The sequence below is a fragment of the Enoplosus armatus genome, chromosome 7 (assembly GCF_043641665.1).
Source record: "Enoplosus armatus isolate fEnoArm2 chromosome 7, fEnoArm2.hap1, whole genome shotgun sequence".
NCBI lineage: Eukaryota > Metazoa > Chordata > Actinopteri > Centrarchiformes > Enoplosidae > Enoplosus > Enoplosus armatus.
In genome coordinates, this window is record NC_092186.1 from 7543953 (window position 1) to 7571160 (window position 27208).

Consider the following 27208-nt stretch of genomic DNA (forward strand, 5'->3'; position numbering starts at 1 on the left):
ATGAACAGCTGCCAAATGTGGGGTAAGAACACACACAATACTGACATAACTCTGTCTGTACTGTTTGATGACCATTGCAGAACATCTTTCATTGTTCAAATTATTAACAAAAATGATAGAAACACTGTTGTCTTCAAGAGTTTCAATAGAACTTGCTGAGCAAATACCTTGAATAACTCTGCAAATACCTGCCTGTGTGTGTCAGTGTCTGTGTACAGTTGTACTGTCATGTGTGCATGCATGGTTTCTATGTGTGTGTTTATCCGAATATATTTGGATACTGATCTCCCTGAAAGAAATTAGATGTCTAATGATGTCCTGTTTGCTCTTATAAACTTTTTAACACGGTGACCTGGAGTTATAAACTACCTGGGGAATAGTTGGTAAACTTTATGTCTGACGTTAATTACAGGCTGCCATTGCTTAAAGTAGACTCAGACATTTACACCCAAGTATAATCTTTTAATTATATCTGCAGAATCTGCCACCTGTTCACTGGGAAAAGAAGACAATGAGAACCTAAATATTAAGTCGTTTTCTAGAGGAATTACAAATGGAAGACCAACTTTTTTAAATTGTCATTATCAACTACAAGAACAATCACAAATGGCTTCATTTTGAAATTAATGTTGGCTTATTTCCCTTTTAAAGGTGCATCTTATCATGTAATGAGTTGCATGTAACGTTTCACATGCATTAATGTCCTCGTGTGTGTGTGTGTGTGTGTGTGTGTGTGTAAAAAGCCCATTTCTTTAATAATAGCCATTCTACTAATGCTGACCTCATTGCTGCAGAGCGGAATTGGCGGGCGGGGTTTCTCTCTCACAGGACCTCACACTGGCTCTGTGACCAGTTCATTACCCTCAAAATGAAAAACATGCTACACTAACGACATGGAGGGGCGACGTGTGTTTCAAAGAGCGGGCTCAGCTTGTTCATGTCATGTGTCCTTCCTGATTATCTCGCCTTGTTTATTGTTGGCATCTCGCACTGACCAACAAACTAAGTGAACACTGTGTGTGTGTGTGTGATGCCAGGGAAAACATGTTGCAATAAAAAGACAGAATTATTTTTAAAGACAGACAAGGGGACGGTCCTTCTAACCTGACGCACATGTTCCGACGCCCCCACTGACCAGAGACCAGCCAAAGAGCAGATGCAAAAACTCACATTCTCACACCCACATGGGCAAAGAACAAGCTACTGACGGAATCCACAAATCTTACTACTGAACTTTTCTGTGCATTTGAAGATTTTCTTGTAGAAGAGCACATCTTGTAGGGAAGGCTCCTCAGAGGGCATTATTAGGGAATGTCAGAAACATCTGAAAGGTTGCCAGAGTGGATTTCAGTGTGTAGTCCCATATTCACCACAGCTGGATCTTCATCATAGTCTTCAGTTTTGAACTCATGCTTATTCTCTGTTAGTGAAACACAGTTAAACACGATGAGGTCGTGTTTCTATCTCTCTCTCGTGTAACGTAAATGTATAATGTTTCTGTCAGCTCAAGTGCCATTGCTTCATGATTAGGTTCCCCTGACAGAAATCGTGCTGGATGTTATGTCATAACATGGGAATGTTTTGGCAAAAAAAAAAAAAGAAGAACTTGGAGCTGAGACAAAGGTTTCGTTTGAGGTCTCTCACTTGCGATTCTGTGGTGGATGAGAACATCGACGTGTTGTTTCTCATTACAAGAGTCACATCTGGCCACATGCTGTACTTGATCAAAAATTAGATTCACTGATATGCTTTTGTTCTGTCTGCGCCCATGACAGCACCGCAGTAAGTGTTTGATAGTGTTGTGAAAACTGATAACTGGTTCCCATTTCTGGTCAGGACCTGTTTAAGAGTCTTGCACCACAACACTCCCATTCTGTCTTATGTTCATTTTTTACATTTCTTCTTTGCTCTAAATGATCTATATAATAACATATTTTGTTATTTATGTTTGACAAATGATGCTATATATTGAGCACTGAGCTTTTATAAATTCTACTGAACACATCAGAGATGTCCTAAAAGCATATTAGATGTTAGTAAAAATCTCCAAAACTTGTTGTTTGCATTTACAGGTCTGAAGATGTGGGCAATGATGGTAGTAGTCTGTCTATGCCACTGTGTCTTTGGACAGCTGCTTGAGACCAAGCTGAAAGGAGCACCACGTCTGATCTGCAGTGTACCCGGGTCGCCAGGCCTGCCTGGCAAACCTGGTCCCAGTGGGCCCCCAGGAACCGATGGGAATGTGGGTATCCCGGGAAGAGATGGCAGAGATGGCAGGAAGGGTGAAAAAGGAGAAAAGGGAGAAACAGGTATAACATAAAACCTAAACAGATGTAGCATCAGTTTATGTCTGCAGATAAAGAAATACCGCTGCTCTGTGCAGGAGAAAAGCTGGCACAGAGAGGTTTCCTTGCTTGACAGCTGGCATGAGCAGGAGCTGACAAAGAGAAGATGGGTTCCACAGCAAAACTCATTGCCATTAATAGCATGGTTATAAAAAGTGTCAGACAAACTATGCATGAGTTGTTTAGAATAGCTGCAGGCTTGAAGATGGACAACAAATCTAAGTAATCAGGCCCCTGACTACCCTAAAAGAACATGATCACTAAACAAATGAAAAGTACACCTCCTGTACATGTATTTTCCTTAGGAGCAACTGAAAACAACAGAAAACTACTCTAAACTGAAGGTTCACTCAGTAGCTTTTTTTTAAGGAGTGTTTGACCAAAAGTGGGGTGAGATGCTGACTATGACTCAGCTATGTCGCATGTCATTCCCCTCACTTCCTGTCATCTCTCTTCTGTCCCCATCTAATAAAGGCATTAAAAAGTTAGTGAAGCTTAGATTTAGAATATATTTTAATACCGATACGTGTTCCCAAGGTCAAATCTGAGATTCATAATTCTCAGTATTTATATTTGAGAATATACTCTACACTGATTATTATCATTATTATTATTATTCAGAAGATAAAGACTTCATGTAGGTAAAGCTGCCACAAAGATGCAAAAACATTTGGCAGGACTGCGTCTGTTGGTCTCGTCCAGCAGAAACTGCTGTACTGATATCATCTATGCAGCCTGAACTGCAATAAATCTGTCGGAGATGAATAGACGTCATGCACCTGTGTTTTCCATTATGTATGGAAACAGGAATTCAGTCACACACCTCCATCTGAACATGACTCTACGTATTCAGAGTAGCACCACTGTTCTTGCACAAACATACAGTATGTGGTTCACAGTGTTCCCTAAGTCCAGGGTATTTACTGTGTGGATGTAGTCGACTGGATATAAGATCGTTTGGATGAATCAAGCCAAAACTGTGCTGTTCAAATGTCAAGGTGGCTGTGTTCCAAGGGTGACTTAATACATGACACTGGGTGGGGTTTTGTTTCCATTGACTATTCCTTTATTATTCAGGTTCAACAAGTGCAGAACAGAAACTGATTCATATGGCAGAGAATTGACAAAAAATATTATTATTATTATTATTATCAGTAACTGCAGGAATGATGATCCCAGCATGATTCTTCCGTTTCAGGGTTAAAGGGCAGAGTTGGCCCAACAGGTAAGATTGGAGGCCGAGGTGATCGTGGCCCGGCAGGGAAACGAGGCCCTACAGGAGGGAACGGAGATGGGGGCCCTCTTGGTCATCCAGGCCGCGACGGGGAGAAAGGGGAAAAGGGCGAAAGGGGGCCACGTGGAACTGCAGGGATCTGCAAGTGTGGCAGCCTGCTGCCTAAATCTGCCTTCTCTGTGGGAATCACCAGCAGCTACCCTACAGAGAACATCCCCATCAAGTTCAACAAGGTCCTGTTCAATGAGGGCGGACACTACAACCCACAGACGGGAAAGTTCATCTGTGCATACCCAGGCATTTATTATTTCTCCTATGACATTACACTCGCCAACAAACACCTGGCCATTGCTCTGATGCAGAATGGTCAGTATCGCATCAAAACCTTCGATGCCAACACAGGGAACCACGATGTGGCATCTGGGTCCACAGTGATGTACCTGAACCCGGAAGATGAGGTGTGGATGGAGATCTTCTACCACGACCAGAATGGTTTATTTGCAGACCCAGGCTGGGCTGACAGCTTGTTCTCTGGCTTCCTTCTCTATGCAGACACAAACTACTTTGACACACTGGCAGAGGACTATGCATAGAACCTGGAAACCACAAAACAGAAACTGCTAGTCACTGTTGTTTTGTTTTATTACACATATGGTATGGTCAAACTATATTTTTATACAAATGTTTGTACTGCTAGTTATATTGTGACTATAGAGAGCTATCTACTGATTTGAAATTATATTATTTGATAAAGCTTGAATACGTTTCTGATTTATTTGTTTTGGGTGGATGTTGGATCAATAATAACTTAAATAAACATTGTTGTATGTACATGTAGAGCTTGGTTGGGGGTTCTCATTTTACAAAATGGCATAAGAGAATCATATGTGAGACAAAGATATTGCAAAATATATTATGAAAAGTCAAAACAGGTCAGCTGTAATGTTTTTATTGGCAGTAGTGCCAAAAACAACAGCTAGATAGGAGAATACCGGGGTAGTATCGCGCATTTGTGGCTTCTCGGACTCCGTAGTGGGTGGATCCGTTCTGCCACAAAGTTGTTTGATTGACGGGCTGTCGGACGAATGGAAACCCAAAACTGGGCAAAACGGTTTCAGGGTTTGGATGCATCAGCGCTTATTTTCAAGGTAGGTTGAAAAGTAGTTTATTTCGTTACTAGGCAGCGATAACGGTGCTCGTTTGCTTGATATTAAGATGAAAATATCTCGCTCGGAAAATTACAAACTTGGGCACAAGTGATACGAACGTAGGGATAAATACTCTGTTGTGGGTTATAATGATTATGATACATACCCGACAATAACAACAACGGTCATCGTCAGGTCGCTTTTTGCGCTAACTGTTAATTATTGTAAAGAAAACTCTCATCGCCACCCTGGCCTCCTCAAGGTAACACAGCTTTTCACGTCTTGGTTTCTGCCATTTACCACAACGTAGTTAGCTAGCTAACTATATGCTAACCTAGCTACGTGGCTGAGATTTTAGCTTTCTGAGCTAACGTTAGTTACTTGTTTTAAAACGACTGCTTCTATTTATGTTCTAGTGATATTCGAGAAAAACTGCGAAAGAAACGGCGCGCCTTGCAAGACACGTTGGTAAAAAACAAAAATGAGGACGACAGTCAGGTAAAGTTATATCCTACATGAATGTTATTACAGATACAGAGATATTGTTTCTGTGGACTGACAGTAGAGTTCATCATCCAGCACAAACTGAGCACGAGCTCTACTTGACAAGACTCAACATGACCGGGAGGAGGGGTTCACTATGTACACACGCAGTCAGAAACACACAGGAACACAGACAGAAGAGCCGCTAACGTTTTAGTAAATCTAATTATACTCGACAGGCTCTGGTTCCATCTACCAAATTGACTAAGGGGAAACCACAAACTACAATGAAGGTTGGTGTGTGCTTTGTAGCATAGCCTGTTGGCTGTAGTCGCCCTCCTGTGTGTGTGCTGCTGGCTGCTCAACACCAGCTTCCTACTCTCTTCCCTCTGCCAATGAACCCTTTTCCGGTTGTGCTAAATAGCAGTGGTGACAGAAGTGCAGTTTGCATATATGTAGTCTTGCTGTTGCTGTTTGTCTTAATTGTGTGCCTGTGTTACACCAGGAACCTCACAGCAGTGAAGAAGACCCAGGAGAGACACTGAAACGCACGTTAAGGGCTCAGAGACAGAGGCGGAAGAAAAGGGTACATCTTCCTCTTGATCCTTCAGTTCTCCTTCTTTAACTCCATTAATAACTGTTGTATAGTACCAACTTAAAAGCTCTAACAGCATATTTATACATAAACTGATCTATCTCTTGGCATATATTAGCTGCTTGAACAGTCTTCAGCCCAAGAGTCCCACGATGAGGATGATGTGGACGAGATCTCCACCATTCAGCGCCACAGTGAAAATGAGGGACCAGCTGAAACGCCAGCTGAACCTGTGATTTTGTCAAGGCCTCCGCTTGTTTCTCTGAGAGGTTAGTGTCCATGTTCACTCTAAACTTGCCTCTCTCCCTTTATGCTTTATGGCTATTCTAGAGTTGGATATTATTAAAAATGACCAATACCCAAAACACTGTACTGTATAATCCTTTATTTTGCAGCATATGGATATAGGATGTTTTAGTACAGAAAACCTTTTTTCATTTTTTTAAATAAAGCCATATCAAGCCAACACCTTTACCCAAGTTAACTATAACAAAATACTGATTTAAATCTGGAAATATCAAAGAATAAGTCAACAAAACTGAGAGGCTGACCAAGCACTCTGTGCCAACATTTATTATGAGATAGTCGGTGTCAGTGACAATACAAAAATGTAGTAATACATGTAATTATTGTTTCATGATGTGCTTTGTCTTCCAGGTTTATCCTCGAGAATTCAGCATAGTCCCAGCTCTCAGCATTCAGACAGCTTTGTGAAACGGCGCTTGGAAGAGAAACTGAGAGCAGCCAGAGTAAACTCAAGTTCTTTTTGTTTTTGTTTTTTTACACAAGCTAGCTTGTGTTTGAATAAGATTATGACAGATACCCTATTCCAAAACGGCCTGTTGTTTTGTTTGTTGTTAAAAATGTGCATTTGCAAATCCTGGATGAAAAGTATTGATGTAAAAGTATGGCCACTTGTGTTTCAGTCTAAAGGTGAGAGCCTTCAGGAGCAGGAGGCCTCTCTGGAGCCAGCCAGTCGCCTACAGAGCCTCAGAGACAGAGACACTGTCACAAGGTTTGACCGAGAGGTGAGCATCTACCTCAACTGTGGCCGCACAGAGTCCTCTAGCCATGATTGTACCCATGTAATCCATTCCAGCAGTGGAGGTTTAACTCCCAGTGTTTTACAGGTTGATCTAGACAGAGCTAGACACGGTGTCCCTCTGGCCCACAGCACCAGGGTGAAGTTCAGAGAAGCAGCAAGACGGGTGAGGCTGGAAATAAGATTACAGTCATGTTCAGAACAAATTATTTGTGTTGTAGTATTTATTTATTTATTCTTTGCAAATACAGGCAGAAAAAGGCCTACCGACTGCTGAGGAGGCTTACAATTTCTTTACATTCGACTTTGAGCCAGAGCCACAAGATGGGTCTGAAAAGATTAGCAGGAAAAGACAAAAACAGAAAAAAACAGGCGAGGAGGACAGAGATGAAGAAGGAGGAGAAGAAGTCGAAGAGCAGGAAGATGCGGAAGTAGATGAAGATGAGCAAGATGAACATGTAGAGCAGGTAAGACACCAACTATAATATTGTGGGTATCATGATTATTTCCATCTCTTCTGTAGCTGCAGTTGCACAAGACCAAGTAGATTCCAAATGCCTCATATTGTTCATCCTGCCTTAGAGTGAAGAAGCTCCCCTTGTGCGGGATGAAGAGGAAGATTTATTCGTCATTGAACAGTCGTCCCAGGACTTCCTGGAAGTGAAGAAAGCAGAGTATGTTGGCTACCGAGAACTTGTTCAGCGAGAAAGTGAGCTCCTCTTCACGCCGAGTTTTCGAACAGGTATTTTGTACAAAACCACCTGATTCACATCCACAATACAGTAATGTCAGCTTTAATATATTCTGTTCAGGACATTAACTATCTTCAAAATCTTTTACCTACCTTTATCTATCAATGTCACAGTCCCCACTTCCATTAAACTGCCTGAAAACATGAAGCCTCGTTATCTGGAGGACGAGGGTCTGTATGTAGGGGAGCGGCCTCCTGTATCCCTGACCAATGAGAACATTCTGGAGAACCGCATTTTGAAAATGGAGGAGGTAATCTCAACAGCTCAACAGACACTGACTCTGAACCTTTATCCAGGAATTCTTTAAAATATATATATTTTTAAATTATTTCTTAAGGGAAAGAAGTGGTTTGGAGACGACGGTAGGATCATGGCTCTGCCTGACCCCATAAAGGAATCATCCACTAGACCCCCTCTCTTCCACATGGAGGAGGACCTGGACCCCGCATTGCACACTGTGTACAGGAAGGTCAGACACACGCCTACTGAGACTTCGATCACTCCGTTCATTTGCCACATCTAAAGCACTGTGCACATTCATACCCTGAAAGTGTCAGACTTGAGTGTTCCCTAACCCCTTTGCCATTTTGAAAAAAGGAAAGGGCAGTTTGGCATTTGGTACAAAGGAACAGGGGTCAGGAAGTAGAGCAGAGGTAGAGGCTGACACATCTGTGATATCATCTCTACAGACAATATATAGCTACATCACAACTCCAACTGGGCATTGGCTTTAAAAGAAATACAAGCTGTGGACCTTTTGAAGGAGAGCTAGAATTGAAATAGAATTTTAGCTTTTATATGCATTTCCCTCTGCCTTAATTTCATAGTAGGCAAGTCAACACACAGTGCACATAACGTCATTACAAGTGTTATCAGGCAACAACCACCAAAATAATATGTTAGGTATCTTTTACGTACAGTAGACCTACATGCTTCTAGATAACTGGATTTAATTGCTTTATTAATTGTATCACTCCTCTCCTCTCAGCTCCTGAACGTGTATTTTTTACTATCATCTGATTGGAACAGCTTTATCCCATAAATGTGTTTGTTATATGGAAATCAAATAAAACCAACAAAACATCTCAGCTCAATCAAGACAAGAAGAAATTTATTAATATTTGTGAGAGCCACAGGATGTGCTCGTTCAATTAGTGCGTCCCAGATAAACTTCCACACACTTGCAGTCTTAACAGGCACTGTGACACAGTTTCTTGAAATATGTCACAAAAGTAGGCACTGCTCCCAAATAGTGAGAGTGTGGGTGTTGGGAAGGACCCCTTAAGGACAACATCTTAGGAAAAGCCAGAATCACATTGTTGAGCGCCAGCTTTGGATGATGCGATTTACATAAATGTTGGATAACGCATGTAAAATGTTTTATCTGTGTAAAAGTGGCATACCTAGCCATTCATAAATGATGTATGGTTGTGTGTTACAACAACGCAATGACAAATTATGTGATTGCATGGCCATCTGCACCCTTATTGGAGGCATCTGATTCCAGACTTTATTCACACTTCTAAATTCATTCATCTCATATTTTGCAATGGCGTAATGGACAATAGAGGCAAAATATGACAAATACGTAAACACTGATGAAACTGACAAACACAGGTTAAACAGATCCAAAACAGCATTCAGATGTGGCTCACTGGCTGGGAGTGTCTGAGTGGGAAGTGTGGATCCACTCAGTATCATCAAAGAACTCTTGTCTTGATATGTATTTTCATTTTTTTTATTCTGGAGACAGGCGCAGCTGTCATATGTGGTCATCTAGAAAACAGAGCGTTCATTGTAGTTCAGTTGGGTGCGAATAGTACATTGTTGTCATGCATGACTTTTCATTACAGCACTCGGCCCGATGGTGCTATCAATCTTGCCAACTATTTCATGCTTTCACACATTCATACTCAGATACACGCAAGAGCCAAGCACCAAGTATATTTCATTGTGGTTATTATTTTCCCAGATCATTGCATGATGGATGATGTTGTTTTATCCCCCAGGCGCTGAAGTCGAAGTATGCTAATTTGTATATCGCTGGTGCAGCGGACCCTGAGGGAGACTACCAGCTTGATGTTGACGTCTCTGGGCTGATCTTCTCCCATCACCCACTCTTCAGTCGCGAACACGTCCTGGGGGCCCGTCTAGCTCAGCTGTATGATCAGTATCTCACCAGGCAGCACAATAATCTTACAGGACACCTCACTGACAAGGTAAACCTCATCAGCCGACTGTCTAATACATATAATAAACAAATAAACCGCATTTATCTGGTGTGTTTTGTGTTTCCTGCGTGCTGCAGTTGAATGGATTGAGGAGTGCACTGCGGAATATGCTCGAGGTCCATGGCGGGCAGAGCCTCACTCAAGCCATGCAGCAGAGGATATCTGAGTACAGTCTGGAGGTTAGGTGAGTTCAAGTCCCGTTCAGTCTAGAAACAGGTACCCTTAGGCCCCGTGACAAGCAATATTCGTTCTGTATGTTTTTCCCCTGAATGTCACAGGAACACTCGGCAGCTGCGAGACAGCGAGCAGGAGAAAGACAGGACTCTGCTGAAGAACATAGTTAAAGTGTGGAAGGAGATCAAGGCCCTGAGAGACTTTCAGAAGTTTACCAACACACCCTATAAACTCTACCTCAGGAGGTAAATCTCATTGTCCTGTGTTTGGGGTGATAAATTTGCTGGCACTGCTCCATAGATCTTTAATAAAATACTGTGTACAGAGAAGCTCATTTACAAATCTATCCCAGCCTGCATGTAAATCTTGTATAAGGCTACATTTTTCACTACTACCCCTAACAGATGTTAATATGTTTTCTCGTTATAGTGTTCTACAGATTCTTGTACCCTTGTCATTAATGTGCTGTGTTTTATTTTTTTTTCCAACCCTGCTTCAGAGAGAATGTGGACCGGGAAACAGATGAGCGAGAGTACGAAGATGAAATCCTGGCAGAGGTTGTGGAATTGGAGGCAGAGAGCGAGGAGGACTACCAGAGAAAGCTGGCAGAGTACAAGAAACAGCTGGAGGAGTGGAAGCTCTGGAGAAGGAAACAGGTACCTGATAAATCGGTGAGGCTGATTACTGCAGATATACTGTATAGGGACTGTGTCGCCCGATAAGTAACAATACATTTAGAAGTTGTGACACATAGTTACATAGTTTTTCCACCAGAAAGCACTGATAAGTTGATTTAAATGATAAAACAAGTTTGTTTGTTAATTTTATGTGTTTTTAACAACCAATATATATAGTTATACATTTTTTTTAAGTCCCAAATATCGGCATATTACTGTACAAAGAAAATTTGTAAAGTAGAATCATCTTATATATAATAATAGTATTGTCTCTCATGACGAATAATAAATAAACATTCTGGTTTGAAATCGAGGTGGCCTTGTACCTTGTGTGAATATACACATGCTGTGTATATTAATTCACTGTTTTCAGAAATCCAAAAAGAAGAAGAGAAAAAAGAAGAAAGGCCTGGCACAGGAGGACACAGAAGAAGAAGACGAAGACCAGGAGGCGAGTGAATCAGAAGGCCCTGTTGAAGAAGGCCCCCCGAAGCCGGAGCCCCCAGAGAAGCCCGAGTTTGACTCTATAGAGCAGCGGGTCAGAGAGAAAGCCTCCAGGACACGCAGGAGACCAGGAGAGTCCATCCTGATCCCTGAGCTGTCTGCATCTGGAAACATCACCGCCAGTGAACTCTGCCCCAGGTAAGAGCAGGAACACGGAGACAGAGTAAGAAACAGTACGCAAGGGGAAGAGATGTGAACTTTGATTCAGTTTTACTTCTTGGACATTTTGTTTATCATGTTTGTTTACTCCTCCTTGTAGAGCTGAAATAGCTCGAAGAGAGGATGTTGCAAGGTGCTCTCTTTTCACCAAGATCCTATACAATGACAAAGAAGTTTCCAGAACGGACAGCCGCTCCCTGAACACTGATTTCAGAGTCCACTTCGGCCAGATTTTCAACCTCAAGATAGTTAACTGTCCCCAAAGCATCAATTTGCAGGTAAAGAGAACAGAAACATTTTAGCATTCTACCGCTTTCTCTAATCCACACATCTGCTTGATAGATTACCTGACCTGTATTCTTTTCTCACTTCTGCCTGTGTGTGTGAACTGTGTATGAGTAGGTGTTTGAGGAGATTGGCTCATCGTGCTCCCTCCTGGCTCAGGTGTTTGTTCCAGTGCCAGAACCCTCAGTTGTGACGGGCAGCGTTCCTCTCGAGGAATTTGAGTTTAGCAGCAACCAGAGAGTGATGTTCGACCATGAGGGCGTAGGAAGTGGTAAATTCCTTCATTTGACTCTCGCTCAGACCTGAAACACTGTCATCCACTAATGTATTCCCACTCCAATGTGATTAATAGCCCTCACATTTGTCTGACTTGTCCTTTCAGTTGTCTCAGTCCCTGTCTTCCTGTCTCTCATCCTCTATGTCTGCCTCCTCAGACGTGCCCCTCTCCTTTGAGGCTGACGGCAGTAACAAACAGACCCTGTTGACCTCTGGGAAGCTGTCGTGCTGTGTTTGCTGGGGGGTTGGGGAGGATGACATACCACTCGCCCCTCCTGTGTCTCAACAACCTGGCGGCAAACACAGGTAATGTCACTTAAAGGATTGTACGGGTGGTTTTGCATGTTTTACCCCATGAATTATGTATCCTATGTGATTTACATCACTGCTGGCCATTTTCCAAAGCATACCAGAAGTGTTTATTTTCATGAATGCATTTTCCTAACCTCCTGGCAGCCAGTGGTTTCAGTTTATGGAAGCATGATGTAAACTTGGCAACTTGCTCAGACTAGAAACTTGTTTGATATAGGTAATGAATCATGTTAAACTTTTAGCTTTATTTTTGAATCAGGGGAAGTTTCTGAAAGTCCTCTTTATTGTTGTCTTCAGCAGCTCATGAGAACAGTGACATTAATCTCATATTCAAATTTCCAATATGCCCATGTTTGCTTGTTCATCTGCTGATAATGTAGTTCATAAATTAATCATTCATTTGTGATGCAAATTCCCAAAACATTAATGTCAGAGCTTCTGACAAGCACCTGAATGCATCTCTCTGAAGGAAGGTTCAAGTCTCTGCAAGTTAAGTGTCATATCACATTAAAATAAGCAGCAGCCAGTGGCTGAAATAAGTCTAAAAACTCACAGTATGCTTTGGAAAATAGTCCTTAGTAATGTAGTGTGTATGCAGTCTGTAGTTAATGGGCTAAAAGGTGGCAAAACACTTGTGTAAGTCTTTAAGTCTTGAAGTCTCGCAGTACTAATCACTTTCTGTCTGTGTTTTAGTGGCTTGGGCCGTTTTGATGCTGTCACATATATTGGGGCATCTGGACTATATGACATGAAAAAAATTGGAGAATGGGCCACACAGTCTCGACTGGACCCCAACGATCCAAAAAATGCCTCCATCATGCAGCTGCTAAAAGTGGGTATCAGAATGCAGCACTGTGTGTAAGCAAGAGGTCTCCACAATGCAGTTTCTCAGTTTTGCAATGAAAACACAACTTCTTTCTTTGTGCCTGCTGGTTCGCCAGGTGGCCAGTAGTGGAGAGGTAACAGCTCCAGAGTACTTCCGTCTAGAACAGCTGCAGGAGGAGTTTAACTTTGTGACTGATGAAGAGTTGGATAGGTCCAAACGATTTCGCCTGCTCAGGCTCAGGAACCAGGAAGTGGCAGAGTTTCGAAATTGCAAGTGTGTCCCTGCTCTGGAGAGGGAGGTCACTGATAAGGTGTTCCAGGTCAGCGTTCCAAACATTTACTATACTGCAGAATATTATTTATATGGCAGAATGAGGATGCATTAGCTCTGTATAAAGCTAATTCTTTTTTTTCCCCCTTTGGTTAAAAATGATGTCAGGAATATGAGAAGAGACTGAAAGAAGGAGAGATAATTGACACTAAAGAACATCTGGATTCACACCGAGCCTTAGTAGCCAAATATCTTCAGAAGGTGAGCAGCCCATCTGATGTTAACATGTTTGTCATACACGTTTACAAGTGTTGTATAATCTTGGCACTTCCCCACAGATCCGAGAATCAGTCATCAACAGATTTCTTCTTGCCAAGCATCACTACCTTCTGTCTGACCTGGTGATAGAAGAGGAGATACCAAGCATTGGGTAAACACTCCCCCAGGTCTTATTAACTGGCCTGTCTCAATCTTTCACAGTTTACAATCTTTCACGTTTGTGTTATGCATGTTACCGTAAAATATTTCTTTGTTAGCAGTAATTCAGGCATGTATACAGAGTGCTGCTTTCCTCATTGCAGTTCATCATTTCTGTACGCTTGTTCGTCTTGTCAAAAATAATTGAAAAATGACAATGAGTGCCCTGAACTCCCTGTTCAAGTTGTAAAGGAAAGGTTAGATAACTTGGATTACTTTGAATTGTGGGATCAGCAGCCAAATCAACCAATCAGATAGCGTGACAGGGCCTATATAAACCACAGGCTGATGTAAGTATGTTTCTTGGCCTGGTGCTGCTTCGGCCTATTTGATCTTGAACTCAACACCACATTCCCCTGGCTGAGTAATATTCTCCTCTGGAACTACTCAAGGCTGTGTTTTAGGGCAGGTTTCACAACATGTGGACACGATAACAGAAAAATCAGATATTAATTATGTACATTTGTGCAGATTCATACATCATAATGTACGTCAACGCCAATCACGCTGTTGGCTGTCAGCTTGCACATTTCTTTTATTATTGAAAGTGAATGTTATAATCTTTTTTGTTCAATTCTTCTGTTATTCTTCTGCTATGCGTTTTTAACAGTGGTGCAGGTCCAGGGTATGTGCTTAGAGTTTCTTTCTTTTTCTCCCGCCCTCTGTATCTCTTGTTTCCCCATTTAGTTTGAACCCTGAGTATCAGTACAGTAGTGACGATAGACCTCGTGTAGTATTCAGTCCTTCCAGGATTTCACCACAACTGATTTTGTTTTCTCAAAACTTAAGATGAATTTCATTTTTTTGTTTTTCACTGTAAAATTGCAAGAAGTATTCTTCAAATGTGTGCCTGACATATTTTGCTAACCAGTATTTTAATACAGTAATCATTCATAATATTGTTATAATATTTACTTACACTATAACCATATCATGTTTACAACCACACAGAACTAATGGAAGTTATTGCTCTAGCTTTTGTTGCGGTAATACTGAAAGGCAGCTTACTGCAAAGTGTAACAACACAGTACGGTGGATCTATTCCTCATGGTAGTAGTTCACAGTATAAATTACTTTTCACCTTAGTGGTCCCAGGTTTCAGCAGTTCTTACTATGCCATAAAAGGTGACGATAATGAAAATGTTGAATTAGTATTGTGATCATAAAATACCTGGAGGGACTGAGTACTGTTGGTGGTAATAACCCCATCCCACACTTTGAAAATATAAAAATGTTTTTGATCTCTCAATAAGTGATTTGCATTCAGTATGATGATCAGTTTAAATGAACAATTTGCAGTCCCTTGTATGTTGTTGACTACATAATAATAGCTGTTTGTCGTGACAATCAGGATTCTGGGAATAAACCTTTTCAAGCTGGCTGAACCCAAGCGGCCACTGAAACCTCAGAGGATAGAAAGAAAGAAGGTGACGGCTCAGAATCTGTCCGACGGAGACATTAAACTGCTGATCAACATCATCCGAGCCTACGACGTCCCCATCCGCAGACCCCAGAGCAAGTGAGTGTCGAGTGTGCCCAGTCAAATTCACAAGAGTAAAGAATCCTCATTTGCTCTCAGAAATGAGAATGAAGCATGCTTTTACCTGACAGAACCTTTGTGTCTATTTTATTTCAGTAAACCAGGACAGTCGTCTCAGGGTGCCATCCAGGGCAGCGATTGGCTCCTCAGCCAGGTACAATACAGCTTAACTGCTCTTTACAGCTGACTGGCAGCCATATCTTCATTGGCATGTGATCTATATTATGTTTGTTATTGGTGGGATGTAGGTTCAAGTGAGGCCCTTTGTGGAGGTTTCTTTCCAGCGCACAGTCCTTCAAACCACCACAGCTGATGGACCAAACCCCTGCTGGAACGAGGAGCTGCAGCTGCCATTCAGGTGACAACTGTGTATTTCATGGCTTCACTTTTGTCCTTTATGGCAAATGTTTACTTTCCACGTCTTTCTACCTACCTGAGACAGCTTAAATCAGAAATATTGAACAAAGTTGATTTGTGAAATAGCTCGCAGCTCATAGTAACTGTATCACAATTAGGCTTTGGAGACAACATTGGGGAAGTGTAGTAAAAAATACTGGAAATAGGTTCTCCAGGCTGTTCTATGGTCACTGGGTGCTACTTGAGGCCAATTCCAAATCAGCTTTACCTGCTTACATACCTTCAAAACATCCAGCACTGTCCAGATACTGCAGCTAAGTGCACTTACACAGTTACCTGTTCTTCTTCCTCTCTGAAGTGCCCCAAATGGTGACTACAGCACTGCTACCTTGCAGTCAGTAAAAGACGAGGTCTTCATCAACATATTTGATGAGGTGGTTTATGAAACTGGAGTGGTGAGTCAAACATTGTTAATTTTCTCTTACGTCACTCACAGTAATTATATCAGAACATAATTTGTTCCTTGCTTCATAATTTAAAACACTATTTGTTCCTCAGAATGACAAAGACAAAGGGAAATCAATACACACCCGGGTAGAGAAGCACTGGCTGGGCTCCGTCAAGATTCCTTTCAGCACCATTTATTCTCAGTCCAGGGTGAGAGTCTTTGTGGATTTATTACCAGGCGTTGTGGCCGTACTGAGAGAACCATACTGATTGACTGCCTTTTTTTATTCCATTGGGTAGATTGATGGAACATTCAAGGTGAATACACCAGCAGTGTTGCTGGGGTACAGCAAGGAGCGGAGCCACGGCACTAACAGTGGTTATGATACTCTGCGGAGCCTGAGTGAGGGAGCGTTTATCACACTCTACATCACCATCGAACCTCAGCTGGTGCCTGGAGAGTCTGTTAGGGAAAAGGTAAGTCATGTTTAAGTGCCAAACACGAGGATGGATCCATGATGTGTGCTAGTTTGTCTCAGTTCTTGTGTGTGTTTACATCCAGTTCATTTCATATAAGTTTTCATGTCAGTATTCTATCAGATATGTTCACAATTAGTTCTTTTCATATTCGTTTGTGTTGCCATATTGTTCCAAAACAAGGGACAGTTCATGTGAGAGACTGGACAATGTGGATCATGTCAAGTGACGGTGGACAGCAGAGGGGTTTATTATGGGGTTATTCCAAGAATCAAACTTTAAACCAGTTTAAGCCAATTTCTAGTCACCCTGTAGCAGAAAAAGAGGTCCCTTGTTTTGAAACAATTAGTCATCCATTCTCTTAAAAGCAGGTGGTTATGCATCAACGTATTCATTTGTTCTTATATTTGTCATCCTTTTGTGTCACTGATTTGCTTTTGCTCTGCTGCATGTGCTAGATAAAGGAAGTAAAGGTAACACTTCCTTTTTTTATTCACCTAATTCACCCATTCATGGCCGCATCATTCATAAGGCATATTGATAACGTGCTGTAACCTTTGACCCTTCTTATGCAGTTTGACAGCCAAGAGGACGAGCGCTTACTGCAGGCTGCAGAGAGATTTGAGAGGGACATGGCACAGGGCTACCCGGACCGGCCCTGCATTACCACCATCATAGACCTCAACGGGAAGACGGTCTTCATCACACGCTACATTCGACCACTCAACCCCCCGCAGGAGTTACTGGATGCATTCCCCAACAACCCCCAGGAGGCCACGGTCAGTGAATGTAGAAAGAGGCTGCTCGGTTACTCCCATCGTCTTCAGTAGCAATTTCTTCTATTTCTTATTTGACTGGATTTACCATAGTGACACACTGACTCTGTCCTCACTCAGGCCCTGGTTGCCCGATTTGTCTCGCTCATCCCCTCTCTGCCGGACAGAGTTTCGTTTTCGGGTGCCTGTGACCTGTGGAGCACCTGTGATGTGAGTGAACCCTCTCTGAGGTGTCGTGATTGTGAGAGGAGGGAGATGCCCATCTTACAGTCTTTCATGTGTTTCCTCTTCTTGGTTTTAGCAATTTCTCACCCTCCTGGCAGGAGATGAAGAAGAACATGCTGTACTGCTGTGCAACTACTTCCTGTCTATGGGCAAGAAAGCCTGGCTTATAGTTGGCACCGCTATACCAGAGGTGTGTAACAACCACTTGTAAACCTGATATTTTACTTCTTCATTATTTAATGAGATAAAAAAGTCTCTCTCGGATATGGACATATATATGTCTATGTATATAAAATAATGAGCTTTTGAGTCTTTCTGCAGCACTAAGACTTTTGACCTCTTTATTTCTTAGGGACCCACAGCATATGTCTTGACATACGAGCAGAGCCGCTACCTGATCTGGAATCCCAGCAGTGGTCAGCACTATGGACAATATGACACCTTCTGCCCACTGCAGACAATTGGTTGCCTGGTCAATGCTGACAATGTGAGTGAAGAGAGAGTAACTACATGACATCAAATTACCAGCTCATGATGAGGCATTTAATTGTTGTTTTTAATAATTTCCCTTTAGCCTGCAGCTGATCATTTCATTGTCCCTGAAATTTTAATTCAGGTTTGGTTCAACATTCAAGAATATACGTCGCCAATGACGATGAGTTTTGACATCACAAAAGCCAACTTGTGGAAGCCGTTTTTCTCCCGATCCTTCTCTCACCCTGGGCTGTCCAGTGTGCAAGTGAGTGTTCAACATTTCTGCATAATCTCGTCATATGTTCAGAGGTATTTTATTTTTAATTTTTCTAATTTTCTTTAGCCGGAGGAGCTGGTATATCGGCGCACAGACAAAGCAGCTGCAGCAGAGCTTCAGGACAGGCAAGTTACCTCTAACTGTGTCATGTTGGTATGTTGGGCTACAGTTCCACACTAGACCAAACGCATTTACTGTCTAACTGTCCAATAGAATTGAGAAGATCCTGAAGGAGAAGATCATGGAGTGGCGCCCCCGTCACCCGACCCGCTGGAACCGCTACTGCACCACCACCCTGAAACAATTCCTGCCCAAACTGGAGCTGAGCGGGGGGCGGGACGTGGCTGAGGGGCACCGCCACGAACTGCAGAGCCTGCTGGGAGACAACAGGGTAAGTCTGAAATGGGAGTGCCTGGAAAAAAAGTTATTACACTGAGTCACTGGATAATGTCATCAGTCATCAATCATTTCAATAATATTCTCTAAAAGTGTCCGTTAGCAGAAAGCACATGGTGTCACATTATTAAATTCATATCATAAATAACCACTAATAGGCTTTTTTTCTTTCTTTTCAGATTTCAGGATTCCCCCTGCACCTGCCATTCTCTGAGATCCGGCCCATCATAGAGGCCGTGTACAGCACTGGCGTTCACAATGTTCAGGCATCAAATGTGGAGTTTGCCCTGGCTGTGTATGTGCACCCCTACCCCAATAATGTCCTGTCTGTGTGGGTGTACTTGGCCTCACTCGTACGCTCGTAAGACAAGAGACACTCATCTCTCTGTGTATCATAACTGTGCTGCGCTGCCTTGGTATAGAAATGTGCTTTAGCTTCATTTAAGCTGATGACTTGATGTAATTACTCACACTATACTCGGCACATTGTTCTATGTCTAATGTATATAATGTATATCAGGTAAATCTTGATACAGATTTACCAGTTTGATATTTGTACACCACATCCAAACCAATAAACTTGCATTAAATCCCTCCTTTCTGAACCTTATAATGTTCAGTTGTTCTTTACTCTGTAATAAAATAATGTTTCCAATATTTCATTCAGCTATATTGACACATTGGAGAGCAGAACAGTAAAAACAGTAAAAAATGTATGGAAACGCATTATACTACAATCTAACACCTCTACTAGAAACAGCCAAAAACCTACCATACAGTTAATAATCAACAACAGAAGAGTTACAGTCTTCACAAAATAAAATAATAGGATGTTTCCTACTAATGTGTTGAGACACTAGAATGTCACTTTTTCAAGCTTTTCCATTTCTGCTATAATTGTGTTCACAAAACCATTAAAATGACCAACAATAGAGCTTTTAACCCCAAGGTACTTTTATTGTTCTGTGTATGAATTTCACATTTCCAATAGAACTCCTTATGCAAGACTGTTGAACAAGCGAATAAATCCTACTGCAGAATGATTAAAGATGAAGTACATGTTAGGCTTCTCCCAATCTGAGGGTTATTACTCTTAATCCCCTTTCAGCTTCTCTAAAAGCTCTTCAGTGTTCGGCCGTATTAAAATCCCTCTTAAATGAACATTGGTCCGTTTCCTTGCCCTCAACATTGGAGTGCATAAAGTAAAATAAAAGCAAAAAGCTTGTTTTGGTGACTGCAAACATCCGGTATCACGAAGTTGGACAAAATCTACACTGTAACATTCATGTACCAGTTCCTATGTCTGTACATCCTTTACTGGTGTCTCAGTAACGAAACATCAAGGTAAGATAACACAGTGGGACTATATGTAGATCATTCTGACCCGTAAACATCAATGACAACAACATCATGATAGGCGTCCACCACAGTCAGCTTCAATCTAAGGGGAGGCAGCGATCAATTCCCTCCCATTTCATTTTCCGCATCACCCACCACCCATCCATAAATGACAAAGCTTGTTTATGTAAAAAGTAAAACATCACTTTGATGCTACTGTCAGTCAGTGCTGATTATAAAGGGATCAACTAAACAAAGCACGGGGAGAAGATCGTTTTAGTGACAAAAGAAAGAGTTTAACTACAGAAAACAAAGTACTTGGCGTTTCTTCTCTAGTTTTTTTAATTTTTCAAAATCAAAAAAGAAAAAAGGAACCAGAATGTACATTTTAGACACTTCAAATCAATTATCACCCCTTGATGTTTTCCTTTTCTAAAAGATTATTTCCATTTAATATAGATGGAAATGGAAATAACAGGAGCAACATTACAGTTTCGTCCAGAAACATTTTTTAAGTGACAAAAAATACAGCAACCGGTATTCCCAGGGATAAAGTGCAATAAAAAGGAGACATGATGTTTTAAGAGAGCGTTGCTTCGCAGGGTCACTCTCCAGAGCGACAGCAGGCCCTGAAACCACACTGCAGGTTCTGGCAGCCGCTGGCCGTGTCCGCGTGAGGACCTGGAGAGAAACATCACACAGTGGTCATCTACTGAACTGCATGCCACAGGAGACAAAGCTCATACATATACATACCCTTACATACACAATCTACACCAATACAAAACAAAACAAATTATTACATTTTTAAATGAATGAATACAATGAAGTGAATACTGAAGGCATCATACTGGCTACCGCAATGCCTACTTACCTTCCACCTCAGTAGCATCTGTTACTTACACTAGGACACATGCTATGCAGGTGGGGTTAGTCATGTTTGTTACAGTTGCCACACATTGCAATAGATCTGCTCACAAGTTCTTTTACATTCACTATGAGATATTCACATACAGTTTAACATTATAACACAGCCTATTTCCAAAGCACCTTACTAGATCATGAGCATTTACCAAAGGACCCTTAAATATTTCACTTATGAGTGTTACCGTTGATGTTGTCGCAGTAATAGAAGTGCTCATCGTTGAGCGAAGGACAGGCTGACACCAGCTCCTGCAGCCCCTTATCAGTGATGAAGAGGCAGCCAGACAAGTTGAGATGCTCTAGGACAGGAAGCCCTCCACGCTGAGACAGAGCCCTGAAACGCACACAAGTCTAGATTAACACTGATAATCCAGTCTTAACCTAATAAAGGCAATACTGTTGACTATAGCAAATATAATGTACAACGCCTTTCTCTAATAATCAGTATTTAGGTAACAACTGATGGAAACATAACTTAATGAGCACGCCTGCATTACTACTTTTTTATTTAGCCATGTGAATAACCACTCATACTGGATCTGACCCAACCCGTATGTGAGAGAGGTTATAAGGAGGAGTTTAGATAAGTGTCAGAGTGCTTGCACAAAAGACAACACCCACGTTATTATACCATCTTCTGTTTTCAGCTAGCACTGAAAATAAAAATTGCCACTAAATGTTGTTTTGAAACTGCATCAATACAACTTCAGCTGATCAAAGACAACTCATTCATCTCACTGCATCTCACATCAGTTTCTGAAGGTACTAGATCCATGTAAACCCCAGTTTGTGAGTGAAATCATGCTATTTCAAGTATAAAAGGGATGTTTTTTAAGTTGGTTTGAAAAACAGCAATGCATAATATTTACCTCAAGCCCAAATCTGTGACTTGATAACATCCAGAGAGACTGAGAAATCTCAGTGAGCGTTTTGCCTCTGACTGGTCAGTCCTGTTTTCACGCTCCAGACACTGCAGGCCCCCAAATGAGGAGCATTTAGTCCGAAACTCTGCAGTGCTGCTTCTGGTGGTGCCTGCCTCGCACTGAGGCCCAGTAAAAGTCCTGAGGGCCATGTCAGTAGTGCAGCAGGTAGAGTGACCACAAAACATTTCCCCAGACACGGCATACTGCTGATGCAAATAGGAGGCATTTGAGCCAGTCCTGTGCCCCCGCCTCCTGCTCCTCCTGCAACAGCACGAGCCTCCCACGAGCTGAGTCTCCACAAAGCTTTCTGCTTCAGGAAGAGACATCCCACTACGACGGCTCCACTCTGCAGCGTCTTCAATATCAGCAAGGTCTGAGGGGTCCAGGACCCACACTTGGGAGGGGGTGCGTGCAGCACCCCAACGACCAGTCCCCTGCTTGAAAATGATGGCCTGCCGCTTCCGCCCCACTGGATGTAGATTTCTCTCTTCCATGAGCGTGATAGGTATTGGAGAACTTTTCAGAAGCTTGGCTCGTCGGTCTGAGCGTTTGTCAAAGCAGGTGGAAGACGTGAGGTCACCCAACCCAACAGACAGTTTCTTCAGGGTGTGGTCAGTAATCTTCTCACACCCCGACAAATCCAGGTGCTCCAGAGAGAGACAGGCTCCGAGAGATGACCAGCTGAGACAGGGAGGATAGTAAGAACATCGTGATGAGTACTAGTACCCTAGGCACATTTCAAACTAACTGGACCCAGTACATAAACCTTGTCAATGATACCCCATGACCACTGTGCATAAAAAGAAATTACTTAATGGTATTTCAGTAATGACTTTAAATATTTACCTGTCAAATGCAAAATCTGTAACATCAGTCTGGGTCAGGTCCAGGTGAGTGATGTTGGGGCAGAGACTGAGGATCTGGCGCATCTGAAAAAGAGGACAAAGGTATGACAATTCAGACTTCACACAATCTTCATAATCAGGTATAGCGATATAGTGTCAAAATATCAAAGATTCTGCGCTGCATACCATTTTACTCGAGACTGTAGAACTGTACGCCAGAACAATGGACTTGACAGACGGACCCACAGCTGGCAGGAGGTTCTGGATGATCCCATTCAGAAGCCTCTTCTCACGCTGAGCGTTGCTAATTGCCAGCGAGCCCCGAGTATGGCCCGACACATCTAAAAGGACAATGAACAAGAACAAGGATGACACAATTTACTCAGTTTATATATATAACTATCAGAACTGTAATCATCACCTTGAAATGATCATACATAATGTAAGTGCTACTGTTTTCCTCACAAACTGAGGTATGCAGTTCGCTTAAGACAAAACCTCACCTGACTCATCAACATCAGCATCCTCATCCCATTCCTGATAGGCCCGACCCTCATTCTGTCGACTCTTCACCCACTCATCATTTGGCTCCTGGTCCAGATCCCCAGGGGGGCCACGATAATAATCACCTACATTAGAGACACAGACATTTATTAGCAGTGCACCACCACTACATATAAATGAATGCAATAAAGTTTTTGGAGGGAAAATGAAGCTAAGTAAACAATATTTTGTTCCTTAAGGTAATATACAGTGGCCTACCTCTGGCCCAGCGTACAGGGTAGAGGTGCCTCCACAGAGAGCCGGTCTTGGCCAGCTCTGACCAAGAGCTGCACACTTGACTACAGCGACACAGATCTTCAGGGCCCAAATAGTGGAACAGTCTCAGCATGATTTCTGTAGGAAGCTGGGAGATGTGGGTTGAAGAATTCCCGTTCTTTTCCAGTTCTGAGGAAGAGGACAAAACAGCTTTGCTTGTAACTCAAATACCGAAATTATGAAATGCACCTTTTACAAATGCCATCCACTTTGCAAGACAATTTATTTTTAATAAATCAACTTGCTTTAATCAGTTATTTTGTTTATAAAATGACAAAAATATTACAAATGCCCATCACAAATAACCAGAGCCTGTAGTGATATCCTTCAATTGTATATTTTGACTGAACCCCACTCAAACAATTCAAAGGTATTAAGAAAAAAGCTAGCACATCTTCTCTTTTTAGAAGCTGGCACTAGCACATTTGGCATCTTTACTTGTTAAATGACATAATTAAGTATCAAATTTGTCATTACTTTTCTGTTTGCATTAGTGTTACAAACTGTTCTCTGCACCTAAATTTGAAAGGATACAGACTTCTGACTTTCCTCCTGCTGTACACAGACATACTAGGAGAACTAGTCATTCATGTACCGGCAGTGGCCAGTACAGAAAATACTTGAACTCAACTTGACACAGCAGCGGGCTGAACAGAACCAGAACACTGGTTCTTGCATATGCGAGCCCTGAGGAAAGACCTTACTTCAGGTATGCGAAACATGAAGAATTTCTTCTAGCTTGTTCACATAAAAATAGTTTTAACATTACTAACCATAATCTGTCTTCTCGTGGTCAGCATATTTAAAGGCTTTTTGCAGCTCCTCTGCCTGGCTCCATAGACTGAAGCCCTTCAGCACCTCTGCGGCACAGTCCCACTGCTGTTGGCTGCAGTGTTGCGCTATCACCTGTTTCTTGATGTCCTTGAGCTCCTCATAGGTGAAGTACTGCATAAGCATAGGCTGGAACACCTGCAATGAATCTCCTTAGTTTATAAACAGCTTGCAACAGTGCAATTCACTGTGGCATAAACAAACACAATTTTAAATACATTTTCTTGGGTATATTTTTCATATTTTTTGCTTTGTTATTTATGAACACAATTTGATCTTACCCAACCTTCTTACCTTCTTTGGGGAATCAATTAATTAAATGATATTTATATAAAAAATAAAAACAAATTTGAACATCTTATACCTCTTCTTCTTCCTTCATGTGGGGCAGAAAGTCTTGTGTGAAAGCTTCTAGTCTCTCCTTCAGCTGCTGGGCATAGTTAAGCTGCTCATATTCACTCTAAAAACACACAACAAGTATTAATTCATGGAATCCCTTAAAAAACATGGCAGTTGTCTTTACAGTCCCATCTACAAGATCTAGCAGTTCCGTCTTTTCATAACTGAATTACCAAAGGCGCAGTCACCTGTTTTTTTCAGTAATTATTAGACATGGCAATCATGATTTAGATCCTTCTCAGACATAACATTCTGCATATCTCATCAACAACTGAGGTAAATTCAAACTAAGTTCCTCCATCTATAAAAAAAAAAACAACCTCTGCACAATATTATTTATCTCAGGAGAAACATCATTCCCTGAGCACAGAGTATAGGATCTCAATCCAAAGCAACAGAACGTTCCTTTCTGTTTCGCAAACTGACTGGGGCAGAGCAGAAGGGAAGATTTACACAATTGCATCATTCTGGCAAGCCCATTTTTTGCCCATGGCTTGAGAGAGAACAATAACTCGTCTCTCTTATTAAGCAGATCGCAAAAACAACCCTGCCTTTTTTATACAGTTTGGCCCACTTCTTTCTGCATCTGACCTTTTTCTCAAGTTGTAACCCCATACAATAGTGACAAAATTTGGTTTTAACTAATTCTATGAAAATGGATGCTACAATTTGTCAAAGCACTTTAATATAAATGACTCTACATTTAAAAAGATATACAGAATAACTTCCTGTTTTACAAGTAACATGTATACATGAAAATAACAATTATGATGTTGTTGGTACTGCCATCTTTGTGTGGCTAACATAATAGTTATTCTAATGACTGTGTGTTACCTGACCATTGAGCATCGACTACCAGCTGAGCGCTGCAGAACTGACGTATGTTATTCCTTTAAGTAAAGCCTAGGTTTTTTTTCTGCTGAGCCAAAATTAAAAAAACTTAGGGGCATGGCATGACAATAAACTAGTCTTTAAAACATCAATGCGTATTTACCTTAACGCTGTGCAACCCTTTTTCAAAGAGGGACAACATCTCTGAGAGTTTGTTGTCAGAGTGCACATTGTACACAGTGCAGCAGCGTTGTTGCAACAGGCCGATTATGTACTCATTCTCAATTTGTTCATGCATCTTGAATTCCTTAAAGGTGGCGCACAGTGACTGAAGAAATGAGCGGAAATCATTGTTGTTGGAGAAGTTGGTTTTTGACAGCTGTGGATAAACAAAAGAAAAAACGAATTTATTCTAAAATGTAACGTCATTTGACTTTATACAGAGATACATATAATCATTAGCACTTCTGCTGGTTCCTATACGTAATCCAAAACAATAGCTGCGGTACGGCGGAGAATGTAAACTCAGACAGGTAGGTTATACTGTTACGTTAGTTTGCTTCCGTTAGCACAGTCGCCATACATTAGTTAGTGTCACTAACTGAGCTGATGTGACACGTGGCGAAATTTTAACATAAAGCCTGGAAATGTCAAATATTATGCACAGTTTGTAGAAACTGCGTTGTGATACTTAAGGCACGTTGCATAACAAGCTATCTTGCAGGTTAGTTATGCTAGCTAAACCAGTTAGCAAGCCTGGATAAAGGATGGGTACCGTTACCATATTGAAAGTTCATTGAGAGCAACCCAATACATGCTTCAGAGTGCTGGCTAAGTAAACACCTCTATTCAACGTTAACTTCATGTTCATAAGTCTAATCATGGAGCTACCAAACGATCCAAATGTAGTCGTGAGACAATCATCCGACAGTTCATCTGCTTGAGTGTTAACGTTATAGACAGAAGCTAGCTGGTGTGCTAGCTGGCTCGTCCGTTGGCCATACACCGTCATATATTCCTTCGTAAAACTCCATATTAACGACCGACATTTATTTATATTCACCTTTTCGCAGTATAGGCCCACCAGCTGCTTCATTCGCCAGTGTGGGCCAGTAAAAACATCCACCTCGTCCGGAAAGGGAGCCATCTTCACACACTGAACCTCAGTGCGTCATCTGCGCAGACGGTGATACAATCAAAAAAGGAGGCGTGCGCGAGCGAGTCATGTGACCACAAGCTGTAAAAGAGGGGGAATTATTATTCGAGGGCCGAGTGTACGAGCACGTGAAGGGTTATACACATTTCACTGTGACTCAAGGGGATATACGCTCCCAGATCAGCTAACATGTTCTGAAAACCTTTAGAAAACAAGGTTACCTCAACTTTTGCGTTGCAAAATATACACATATTAGGAGCTATCTAAATTTGAACATATTAGATTTGAATATTGCTTTTTGTTTCTATATTAAAGCACAATATGTTTCTTAGATATTGATATATCATATGTTTTCTTGTCTAAAACTCAAAATAGTTGGGTTT

General features: G+C 41.7%; 3 protein-coding genes across 3 annotated transcripts; 2 read left to right on the top strand and 1 right to left on the bottom strand.

Annotated features, from left to right (window-relative positions):
- On the top strand, positions 1-4172 carry LOC139288119 (complement C1q tumor necrosis factor-related protein 7). The gene is made up of 3 exons (XM_070909379.1): positions 1-22; positions 2073-2309; positions 3544-4172. Exons 1-3 carry the CDS (start codon positions 1-3, stop codon positions 4170-4172), a joined length of 888 nt encoding a protein of 295 aa, XP_070765480.1.
- A 1313-nt stretch (positions 4173-5485) lies between these two features.
- Positions 5486-19352, top strand: cc2d2a (coiled-coil and C2 domain containing 2A). Its single transcript, XM_070908616.1, has 36 exons — positions 5486-5503; positions 5716-5796; positions 5924-6074; positions 6463-6554; positions 6732-6833; positions 6936-7013; positions 7099-7314; positions 7430-7589; positions 7713-7849; positions 7937-8068; positions 9609-9818; positions 9908-10014; positions 10109-10249; positions 10504-10660; positions 11055-11323; positions 11445-11622; positions 11747-11900; positions 12064-12211; positions 12911-13049; positions 13159-13362; positions 13482-13574; positions 13652-13743; positions 15142-15309; positions 15427-15484; positions 15579-15688; positions 16046-16142; positions 16246-16344; positions 16435-16611; positions 17187-17390; positions 17508-17597; positions 17689-17802; positions 17965-18099; positions 18229-18351; positions 18430-18488; positions 18577-18754; positions 18939-19352. The coding sequence occupies exons 1-36, from the start codon at positions 5498-5500 to the stop codon at positions 19122-19124; spliced, it is 4845 nt and encodes a 1614-aa protein (XP_070764717.1). The 5' UTR covers positions 5486-5497; the 3' UTR covers positions 19125-19352.
- Positions 19353-19691: 339 nt separating this feature from the next.
- On the bottom strand, positions 19692-26816 carry fbxl5 (F-box and leucine-rich repeat protein 5). Its single transcript, XM_070908777.1, has 11 exons — positions 26733-26816; positions 25833-26048; positions 24804-24899; positions 24382-24577; positions 23552-23737; positions 23293-23418; positions 22976-23130; positions 22791-22873; positions 21891-22625; positions 21207-21355; positions 19692-20778 (listed from the first exon to the last, which is right to left on the bottom strand). Exons 1-11 carry the CDS (start codon positions 26814-26816, stop codon positions 20702-20704), a joined length of 2103 nt encoding a protein of 700 aa, XP_070764878.1. The 3' UTR covers positions 19692-20701.
- Between the last annotated feature and the right edge of the window lie 392 nt (positions 26817-27208).